Source organism: Sorex fumeus, unplaced genomic scaffold, assembly GCF_029834395.1.
Source record: "Sorex fumeus unplaced genomic scaffold, SorFum_2.1 ptg000009l, whole genome shotgun sequence".
Taxonomy (NCBI): Eukaryota; Metazoa; Chordata; class Mammalia; order Eulipotyphla; family Soricidae; genus Sorex; species Sorex fumeus.
Window position 1 is genome coordinate 19,235,962 of NW_026606066.1, and position 12,076 is coordinate 19,248,037.

At 36.1% G+C, this 12,076-nt stretch overlaps 1 protein-coding gene across 7 annotated transcripts in view; it reads right to left on the bottom strand.

Moving 5' to 3' along the window:
• The window catches only part of SCN9A (sodium voltage-gated channel alpha subunit 9), a 181,522-nt gene that overhangs the window by 79,799 nt on the left and 89,647 nt on the right, over positions 1-12,076 (bottom strand). For all 7 annotated transcript variants that reach the window (XM_056110248.1, XM_056110242.1, XM_056110247.1 and 4 more), the window contains exons 8-11: positions 5,883-5,946; positions 4,240-4,381; positions 2,992-3,198; positions 646-933 (exon numbers count right to left, since the gene is read on the bottom strand). In XM_056110248.1, the coding sequence (XP_055966223.1) occupies positions 646-933; positions 2,992-3,198; positions 4,240-4,381; positions 5,883-5,946 (701 nt within the window). The remainder of the gene's footprint in view (positions 1-645; positions 934-2,991; positions 3,199-4,239; positions 4,382-5,882; positions 5,947-12,076) is intronic.

A 12,076-nucleotide genomic window follows, 5' to 3' on the forward strand; every position in this document is an offset into this window, starting at 1 on the left:
TTATTTCTACAAGTGTTCTCATAAAAATTTTGCTTACTAGAGAAGATATAAGAATTCCAAAGTTAAAAGTTTCTTACTGGTAGGATGTAGGGGACTGGGACAAAGCTCAGTGCTACAATGCAAACTTCCATTCACGGGGTCCTGAGTTTGACCTCCAGGACTCCTCAAAATTGTCAACTTAAATGAAACGCTAACTATACCTGTATCCTCTTCTTATACCAGTAGCACTGCACTGTAGCACTGTCCTGTTGTTCATAGATTTGCTTCAGCAGGCACCATTAGCGTCTCACAACAAATTGTGAGACTTCTTGTTACTGTTTTTGGTATAACAAATAACTCATGGGGAGCTTGCCAGGCTTTGCTGGGCAGGTGGGATACTCTCGGTAGCTTGCCGGCTCTCTGAGAGGGGCAGAAGAATCGAATCCAGGTCGGCTGCACGCAAGGCAAACGCCCTACCCGCTGTGCTATCGCTCCAGTCCCCTTATATCAGTATCAATAGTAATCAGTAATCAATAGTTTTTTTATAAGCTAAAAATACAACAATTAATTTTCTCACTCTAATCTGTTGAGGCCCCTTTTCCTTCTACTAAAACAGTCTGCTTTAAACCCCACCTCCAGCAGAGCGTTTGCGAGTTTCTGGGATACCTGGTTCGGGGTTGACAGTCTCTTCTCATGTGGCCGCCTGTGCCCTTCAATCCCGAGGTGGAAGCTCTTTCTCCGGATACTCTCCTCTGATTCCGATTTAGACAACTTCTCATTGTCTCCCTTTTCTTCCCCACTGGAGAGCTTCTTTTGATTCTTTTTCTTTCTTCTGTTTCTTCTTTCTTTAGCACTTTTTGAGCTCAGCTTGGATGTTTCTGAGGAACTCTCAGAGAGGCCCGTCAGTCTGCTTCTGCCGATGCTTGTGTACTCAGCGGCTGCCAGCACCAGTGCCTGTTGTACCAAGTGGTCACAGTAGAGTAAGTCATTGGGGACTGGAGAGGGGGCAGCCCTCTAGCATGAACTTACACCTACATATTTCTTGTAAATGAAAGAAATGGCTATTTCCTTGCTCCATGACCAGATCTCTTAAAAAGAATGCATTTATTGCTTCTCCCACATTGTAATAAAATCCCATTGTCCTATGAAATTAGAAACTTATCACTACATGTATAATAAAGTCATGTTTTAAGTATATGAGAAGGTTTTACTAAGCATGTGACATGAAACTCACATAAATGACTTAATAAGATAATTCAGATATTTGTTTTGTAATTAGCTCAATATTTCCAATTCAATCAGATACTCTAACAAAAATTGAGTTGTCTGGAATTTAAATTATTTATCACAAAATAATATATGATAAAAGATACTTCCAGGGGTTATCCACCCAAACCCCAAGTAATCTTAGTGCTATGACTTTAAAAAGATTTTTTATTATTAAAATAATCCCTATAAAATGTAGAAAATAAAATCCATTGTTAAGGTAAAGATCACTCACAAACTTACATTTCAGATAGTTATGTTAATATTTATTCTAATATTTGTGTATATTTGAAATATTGGTATCCTACACTGTTTTGTGTCCTACTACTTAATATATAGCAACAGATTTTCCTGTGATTTCCCTGTACTTTCTGGATTTATTATGATTAAAATATTATATTGTTACTGTGTTTGGCATATCGAATACTCTCGGTAGCTTGCCGGGCTCTCCGAGAGGGGCGGAGGAATCGAACTCGGGTAAGGGTCAGAGAGACAAAAGTACAAAAGTACAGGTGAAAGTACTTACCTTCCATGCAGTTTGATCCCCAAATTACTTCTGGGAGGGACTCAAGAGAGCTGAAAGTAACATCTGGGCACCACTGGGGTGGCCCAGACTCCCCTCCCCCCCTCCACAAATACTGCACCAAATTTATTTCTGTGTCAAACCTATATAAAATTTAGATATATGTACTTAAATAGATTGGAGTCGTTTAAGAGGACTAACCTAGGCCAAAACATTAAGCAAGTTAGTTTTTCCATTTTATTGAGTTCTGTGATTTGCAGTATTGTTAATGATGGTTTCTCATTCACATAATTCCAATACCACAACTATCAACAGTGGATCCAACTCCCTCTTTCAGGGATCCCGATGTCCCCTCCCTTTTTGACTCCCATTTATCCCACCAACTCAGTTGTGTAAATCAGCTCTCCACTTGTGTTGTCTTTCATCTTTTGTTGTAATTCAGTGAATACTAAGACTCTTCAAGAATATCTAAAATTTTGGTTCTCTTAATAAAAATCTTATCAAATATTTCCAACGAAATACCTTGAAAGAAAAAGGTAGAAAGAACTTACAGGAATTTGTGACTTAGCATAGGCATGTTTTTTTGGCATTTGATTTTTAAAAAAATCCTTTTAACATTAAGAAAAAGAATATAGATTTCATTACTTCACAGAGTATCTGCTTACTTTAATATTAAAATAATTTACCCTATGGGTTAGGAGAGAGCTCGAATGGTAGAGAAGTGCTTACCTAGTATATCTGGGGCCCTGAGTTTGATCCCGGACACTTCCTGATGGCTTTTACCCCCTTGTGCAGCAAAGCAGAGTGTGGCCCTGGTAGCCCCTCTGCATCGGATCAGCAGTTCCACAATTCTGGTACATGGCCACAAGTGGCCCCCATAAAAATAAGTAAAAATTTACCCAAAATCTGTATACAGTTGATTCTTTGGGGAAATGTAACATATACTCTGAGACTTTACATAATGCCAAATATACTCAGATTTAGGAGGAACATCCCTAGAACATTTCTGATGCCTAAATAAGCTAATTATGGCATGTGTATGGGGCAGATGTCAGCTATAGTTCAATCCAGAATTAGTTCCATCAACCACAACATAATGTAGGACTGGTTTTTGTAAAATAATTCATTAGGGAATGCTTCCCTGAGTACTGCTGAACTTAGATAGGGGGCATCAGTTGGTCCTCTTTGCATTTAGAATTTTACCAAATAACAAATAAAAATACCTCAGCTTCTTCTTGCTCTTTCTTAAGGTGTTCTAACACTTGGTCAAATTCCAACTTCTTCTGCTTAGCTTCTTCAAGGTTTGCTTGGTTCTGCTCTTCATAGGCCATGGCAACTACAGCCAGGATTAAGTTTATCAGATAAAAGGAGCCAAGGAAAATCACCACCACAAAGAAGATCATGTAGGTTTTCCCAGCAGCACGGAGTGTCTAGTGAAAAATGGAAATACCTATTTTAATAGCATAGTTTGTTTTTTCAATTATTTTCAGCACAAAGGAGCTATTAAATCTCTTATAGGTGTACTAAAGTTTGTTTCATTCTTGATTATTGTTAAGAATAATAACTAAAACTTCTCCCACCATTTCAAAATCACTCAAAACCTAGCAATTTCTCTCTTTTTTTAAGTTTGTACTAAACAATTCCTATAGTCTTATATTATGTACAGCATTATTCTTATGACATGTTGTCTTATCTTTGACAACAATATTCATGATGATGTATTACATTCATATTAGGTAGACAACCATACTATAAAAACTTTGCTTTCATTTTATGTATTTTAAATGAGCATCACTAAAATCTTCTAGTGTCATATATGGTAAATTTTCATATAATATAAATAGATATTAAATGTAAATAAGTCCATCCTATATCTGTTGCTTACTCAATTCCCTTTTTGTTCATCAATTACTGTCATTATTGATTTATTTTCTTAGATTAAAATTTAATGATAAAATAGTTAAGTCAATGGGTATATTCTTTAAATTTTCAGAGAAATTCCCATCTACACTATCTAGTAGTTTCCAAAATTATGAAATAATACTGCCTTCACAAATCTCAGCAAGAGTACCACATTCAGTAAAAAAAGATGGCCATGTGAGTTAACAATTGTTGTACAAGTAGTGGATACCATAAAATTAAGAATACTCAAAAGGCATAAAAAAACAGCTTATGCCATGAAAACATACAATGAATATATATATTTTTAATTTTATTGCATCACCATGAGATAGTTACAAGCTTTCATGTTTGGGTTATAATCACACAATGATCAAACAGCCATCCCTCCACCAGTGCACATTCCCCACCACTAATATGCCCACTATCCCCTCTCTTTCCCACCCGCCCCCTGCCTCCATGACAGACAATATTCCCCATACTCTCTCTTTACTTTTGGGCATTATGGTTTGCAGTACAGACACTGAGAGGTTATCATATTTGGTCCTTTATCTACTTTCATTACCACTTACTTGTTGGTAAAGATTCTCCCAATAATCCTGAGTCATAAGGCGAAACAAGGCTAAGAAGGCCCAACTGAAAGTGTCAAAGCTTGTGTAGCCATAATCAGGATTTCTGCCAACTTTGGTACATTTGTATCCTTCTGGACACTGACTACATTAAAAAAAATCAAGTTAGAATGTCTTCAGGATCTATGCTAAAGAGTACTCAGAAAAGTTAGAACTGCAAGGCCTCATTTCTAAGGAAATAAGTGAATAATGAATCATGTTACATGGAGTCAAAGAATTTGACTTGAAATTTACCACTGCTATTCCATGAGTTTGATGACTTTCAAATTATTTAAACCACTCAAGGCACAGTTCCCTGCCTCTGTGAATAAAGAATACTAATAATAATACCTCAAAAGGTGAAGATGTTTATCAAAATTTTAAATAAGCAAATCTGTGTCAATTACCTAGCCTAGCTCCTGCACACAGAGAGCATTTGATAATTAAAAGCTGCTATTATGACATCATGACCAACATACCAAACTGGGAAATTTTCATAAAACAGTTTTATTAATAATGATTAGCTTATAGACATCTACCAAAAGTGTGTATTTCTAAATTATTCTTGAAGTGAATGAGAATCAAAACTAGTCAAAATAGGGCCAGGAGATAGGAGGTGGTTAGCAGGTGTACTAACCAAGTACCGGTTGTACTTGGTTTAATTGGTTGTACTTGTAATTAATTAGTTGTACTTTGGTTTTAATTCTGCCTGGGTTTAATTCCCAGAACCATATTGTCCCTCTAACATCATCTGGTATATCACTGGAGGCTCATGTGCACCACAGGATGAAGCCTGGAGGCTCTAGCAACACTGTGGTGGTCTCAGATCCTCCAGTCTTGCTATCTAAATGGCGGGAAATCACTAGTGGTTCCCCAGCACTCTCAGTTCCACTTGATATCCCCCATAAGCCCAAAAGTCAAAAATACATCTATTGTGTTAAGATCACAAACAACGGCAGATTGGTGGATTGATATCAAGACAAATACAGTACTCTGAGATATCTTTGAAAGCAAAAATATTATCTTGTTTGTTTATGTTTCAGTAAATACCAACTCTACTGACAATACCCAGTGAAAGAGAGAGCAAGGACAAAGTTCTACAACATAAATGGAAGGTATGCTCAGAAATAGCAAAATGGGTGTTTGCCTCAGTGTGAGATTCTTAAAAAGTCTTTACCCAAATCCTTGGGATCTTTGAATTTAGACTGAACAAGATATCACTACCTCTGTCAATTATGAGCTGACCTGACTGATGACTAGAAGATATTGGGGATAGAAATAAATGTTGTTTTGTCACTCTTCTTTCAAGAAAGAAAGAGTTTGAAACAATTCAATCAATTTTCTGTGGAAATGTCAGGAAGTAATTTTTAAATATTTTATCCTTAAAGTTTACAAATTTCAGTTGTTTTAATTAAAACATCATATCAAAACCCATCTTTTGAAAGTACACATTTAAAATATGGACTCATTATGGTAGAGAATGACTAAAATAATGCCATGAACTATATAAACATAATATCAAATCAAAGGTATATTAAAAACTGATTGAGTGTCATTTTCCTTTCTGTTTCAGCTTTTAAGACTAAAAACAATTAGAAATTACATACCCTGAATCTGTGCTGAGACCACAAAGAAGAGCATCTTTGGATCCTTCCAAGTAATAAATATATTCTGTGCAGAAGGGAATTAAACAATACAACATTACAAAATGTAAACACAGCAGGTAAGTTCATGAACACAGACATTATTCATATAATCAGGACTAGTTCCAGGCAATGGGTACTCATTGATTTCATTTTGTATATTCTTTCTCAAATATTTATTGACAAGTCTATGATTCAGGCAATGGAGACAAAGATAAATATGATAAAGTTTTTGCTTTATTGTTCTATCTCTATGTCTAGACAAGCATAGAATTTGGGATTAGAGAATAGATAAATAGGCATTTTTAGATAATTCTAAATGTCCAAACAAAACTAACGTGATTAAATTTGATAAAATGAGCAATAGACTCTTCTTTAAGGAGATAACATTTGAGGAACCAAGGAGATAGCTCAAAGGCGCAGCAAACATGCTTTCTGTGTGAGAGTCCTAAATTTCTTATCTAGAACTGCATAGTCATTTGACCATGGAATGTCCACAATACAATGAGTTGGAAATAGCCCTGAACACTTAAGTTTGTTCCAAAAGTGAAAAATGAAAAAGGAAATGATGAGAGTACTAAATACCAAGATAAGTACAAGGAGATTCACTCCATGGCTTGGAGGCCAGTCACACATGCTAGGGGAAAAGGCAGCTCAGATAGAGAAGGGAGAACCAAATAAAGGGTGTTGAGAGGATCCTCCAAGGATAAGAGATAGATGCTGAAAGCAGACTATAGACCGAACATGATTGCCACTCAATGCCTCTTTTGCAAACCACAGCACCCAAAAGGAGAGAGAAAACAAAAGGGAATGCCCTGCCACAGGGGTGGGGTGGGATGGGGGGGGTGGGTAGAGAATGGGCACTGGTGGAGGGATGGGTACTCAATCATTGTATAACTGAAACCCAAGCACAAAAAAATGTAAGTCTACAACTGTACGTCATGGTGTTTCACTAATAAAAATTAAAAAATAAATAAAAAATAAATAAAACCCTAAATACTATAAAGAATATAGTCTTTTAAAGAGCTATCTTGGTAGGGGGAAGAGTAAGAGAAAAGTACTTGAAGGAGAAATGAAATTGGTTGATTTATTGAAGAAACAGTAAACTAGTCAACCTGGTTACAATGTGGTGAGTATGAAGGACTATAGTGGCAGACTTGAAGAAACAAGGTCATGTAAGTCATTGCATGCCACAAAAAAAGCCTGTATTTTGATTTTTTAGAAGTAACAAAGACAAAGATAAAAGATTGTAACTACTACTCAAAAATGTCAGTGTGGCTGATTTAGAGACTCTGGAGTGAAAGAGAGCAAATGTGAAAGCAACGGTAACAGTCCAGAAGTTGCAGTGAGAAGCACTATTTCAAATTCAGAGTACCTATGGATTAAAGAGAAGGAAATGAAAATAACATGAACAGAATTTTCTGATGGCACATGTGACGGGAAATGAGAGAGCATAAGATTGAATCAGCTGAGGGTGACAGTTATTTATATGAGGAAGACACAAAAAAAATGACTGGAAGAAAATTTGGGAGTTCTGTTTAGATATGTTCTGTCTGAGATGAACTTTTAGGAATTAAAATATGTTTGTCAAGTAGAACTTCAGATAAAAAAAAGTCTTGAGCTTAACATAACTTTCAAGGATGGAACTATGAAGATAGGGGTTATGACCAAGAGAACTGGTTTCAAGGCATGAGACTAGAAGAGCAAACCTAGAGAGAATGTGTTGAGAGAAGGGATGAGAAGAGAAGGAAGTTTCCAGATAGTACAAAGTATTCTAGGAGAAAAGTGTCAGCAAGTCAGGACAATTAAATGGACAAAACATGTTTCTTTAAATTTCTCAGTGTTACTCTCCGAGAAATATTTTTATTTCATATTACTAACTCTAGATATTTGAGGACATGGTTATAAAAGAAATGATTTCCTCTTTATTTATACTTTTTATTTCAATTTCACATGTACAGGATCTCATAATCTACTTCTTCACTCACTATTAAGACCTATTTTAAGACCGATGACTGATTGAACCCACATTGGATAGGTTTAAAGGACTAATATGTAAACATATCATATATTAAATATCAGGGACAAACTTCCTATCATGTCCAAATCAAAGGCACTAAGATTTAATTATTATATTTTTGAGTAATTGTAAAAGATTGATTTTGTAGCTAATATACTTGGTAAATTTCCACCCTGTCTTATGTGAATGATAAATAAAATAAATATAGCTGTTACATCTATAAAATGTGGGTACTACTTTCTCTGTAGAGTTGTGTTTAGAATAAATGTTGTATCACACGTATTTGCTACAGTACTCTGCCTACTCTGCATAGCTGCCCCATAAGTAGCAACTATTATTATTAAACCATATAACAATTCCAGACAAAACTAATAGATAGACTTAAACACCATCATTTTGTCATAGAAAATACAGATATCACAAGATATATATAGTATGAAATCTATTAGTCTAAGGTGGAAATGTGCTTTAGTAATTTTCTGAAAATAAAAAAAAATTTGTTTCTTAGGGAAAATGGGCATATGTTAAGATGCAATTTTTTTTCTGGACAAACTTCCAGAATATTCTACTGTGGAAGATTAATTTAGTATTATCTTTTAAAGTAACACTAATTTATATGACCAATCATCAAAGAATTGTCTGTCATGGCACACTTCAAGACTAACACTATCAGTCATGAAGTCTGGTGAAAGGGAAAGCAACAGGAGCAGCTTGTTATGGTTTAGAAATGGACTTTAAAATAATTCTTAATCGATGAGACAGTCAAGATTAGGATAACTAGCCTCAGGAGAATTCAGTTTGAGAGGTACAGGGAAAATGTTAATGCTAAAAGAAACAAAATATGTCAAAAAAGAAGTATAACTATTCATAACAGCATTATTCATAATAGTCAAAAGTAAAATCAACGCAGATGCCCACTGACTAATGAAACAGAAGGTAAATAGAATACAGTGCATGGCTATGAGAGAAAGAAACAGAGAGAGAGAAGAAAGAAATGCAGTGGAATGTTATTTAGTGTGATTGCTCCATGGAAGTAACTTGAAAACATAATAAGTGAAAGAAGTAATAACTACTGCATGATTTTATTTAGTAAGATGTTGAGAATAGGTAAGTTTAGAGAACAAAATTAAATAAAAAGGTGCAGAGACTGGAGGAGATGATTACAGGAAATGACTGTAAATAAATCAGGTGTCTTCTTTTGAATGAGAATAAAATATTCTAAAATGAAATAACAGTGATGACTACAAATTTGAGAATATACTAAAATAATAAACTGTAGTCTTTGAAAGCAGGAGGTTAATGTGGATTGTTCAATCAAGCTGTTAAAATGTAATTCAGTATAATAGCAAAGGTGTTGAAGGCCATGATAGATGAATTATAATTTTATACTGAAATGCAGTCGAACAAAAAAGAAACAAATAAACATATCTGCAACTGACGGTCTATCTAGTAAAGCTAATTAGGACATGTTCCCTAATTTCAAAATTAATGGGATAGGTAAAACATAATTGGTGAAGTAAATATCTATGTTTAGTTTTATCTGGGCTGGAGCGATAGCACAGTGGGTAGGGCGTTTGCCTTTCACGCGGCTGACCCGGGTTTGATTTCTCCGCCCTTCTCGGAGAGCCGGCAAACTACCAAGAGTATTTCACCCACAGGCAAAGTCTGGCAAGCTGCTCCTGACGTATTCAATATGCCAAACACAGTAATAAGTCTCACAATGGAGACATTACTGGTTTTCACTCAGAAAATGATGAACAACAGGAGGACAGTGCTACAGTTTTATCTCACTTGGCTCAGACAAACAATTTGTAGCAATTACATCTAACTTAGGCTTTTGGAATCAATAGTCTGTTTAAGGAAAAAGCATTTTTGAAGGGGTGAGAGTGAAAGGGACTTCACATGGTAGCTAAGTTGTCATTAACTCGTGTGAAAACAATAAAAGTCATTTTGAGAAATTAAAATTTTTACTTAACTGTTACAATAAATCATAAAATATATTACTTTTATGGCACATAAATTAAAGATTAAAAACAGAAATGTCAACAGTGAGCAAAGATAAAAAAGGAGAGGAAGATATTCTAAATTCTTATCAAATGTTGGTAAAAATAAGTACATATCAAATATTTTAAAATATAAATTTAAGATACTTAAAAATCTTCAATTTTCTTGTTTTAGACTTAGAATTTTTTTCCTTTATTTATAGCTCTCTACTTATTAGGTGGGCTGGAGCGATAGCACAGCGGATAGGGCGTTTGCCTTGCACGCAGTCAACATGGCTGACCCAAGTTCAATTCCTCTGCCCCTCTCAGGGAGCCCGGCAAGGTACTGCGAGTATCTCGCCTGCATGGCAAAGCCTGGCAAGCTACCCGTGACATATTCGATATGCCAAACACAGTAACAAATCTCACGATGTTACTGGGCCCGCTCGAGCAAATCGATGAATAACGGGAGGACCGTGACCATGACTTATTAGGTATCTTGCATTTATTTCCCTCAGTAAGTAGAAAAATAGACACTGAAGTGAAAAAACAAAACAAAAAAAACCCCTTAATTATATAAATAGAATCTTGATCTTTTTTCCTGAACTTTTTCTGGTCAAAGACACAGAAATTTGAAATATTTACTAATTTCCACCCCAGCTCTGAATTTAATGATTATCTGTAAAATCTTATCATGCCAAAGGTTGTGTGTTCACGGGCTCACTGGATGGCACTGTTTCACTGCCCGCGTTTGGTGCTCTTGAGCCACTGTGTGTGGCCTGAATTGGGATGGCTATTGGCCAAGGGCAGACAGAAGAAGAAACGAGAGCCAGGCCGGTCGATATCAATAGTAGTTTATTCCAATCCTCTTCACTCCTGTCTCTCTCTGCCTCCTTTTTTCCTGGGCCCCAATCTGGAACCTCTCTCCTTCTGGCTCTGACTCTAGATCTCTGGAGCCTGAGCCCTCTCGCTTCTGACTCTCCTTTCCGAGCTTACAATCTTAGTTTATATAGCAATCAGGTAAGCCGGTGACATAAAGGTGGGTTGAATATTGACAAATCAACAATGAAAGGCAAAACCACTCCTCCAGGAGATTAACGCAAGGATAAAATCTCATCTAAAGGGATTACTCCAGATTACTAGGAGATTTGCTCAAGGGTGGGATCCTAACAAGGGTATGTTCTTTCCTCAGCTAGTAATCTACTTACATAGTTGTAGTAAATCTACTTCTAATATTTCTAGCAATGTCATTCTGTGTGAGCACAGTAAGAGATATAAACATCTCATTATACATTCTGCAGTCCTCAGGCAAAGTTAGTCTTCCTAGCCCTAACAGGGTCCTTGTCTCATCATTACTTACTTTGGATCATGACAGCATTTGTCCATGATCATTCCCTCAATTTATAATTATGAGTATCATGGCGCTTTGGCCTGGCCCATTTCGATCCAGGGTAGCTCACAGCTTGCCCTGGGTCCATTCAGTCCATCGTCGGGACCCTGCTTTTGGGGTGTGAGGAACTAAGAGCAATTGAGTCAAGAAAGCAGATGCCCAGGAGTAAATATTATTCAGAGTCAATCAACTCCTAAGTTACAAAGCATAATTTTAACTGTCTTCCTGTGTCCACACAGAAAGGACATTGCTTACAATACAAGTTCAGTGTCCTTAGATGGGTGTGACCTGACAAACCTAAGCTACCTGAGGAAGGACAAAAGAGTGTTATCCTACAATTATCTATTCAGATTATGGGTTCCTGTAAAATCACAGACACACTTCTGTGTTAGACAGAGAGGACAGCTTTGCTTCAATCTCATTCTCACTCAATAATTATCAACAACTCAGATGTAAGAAACTGGGGATAAGTGGCTAGAGTATATGCAGCTCACAATTTCTTCAAGAAAAATCTAAAATATACATGTAAATTAAACAGATCTCCCAGATTATACACACATCATTGCAAACATCACCTACAAAATAAGTTCCACTGACTTCAAGACTCTTGTGCTACTACATTGAGGGCAGTTGACAGGAAAAGTTATAAAATTTACCATTGCTTACAATATAAAGATAGTGCTGGTCAAACTGAGTAAAGCTTTCTGTTTTCTACAAATCTTTTGAAACATCAATATAGACACTTCAACAGGTTATAGTTCATATC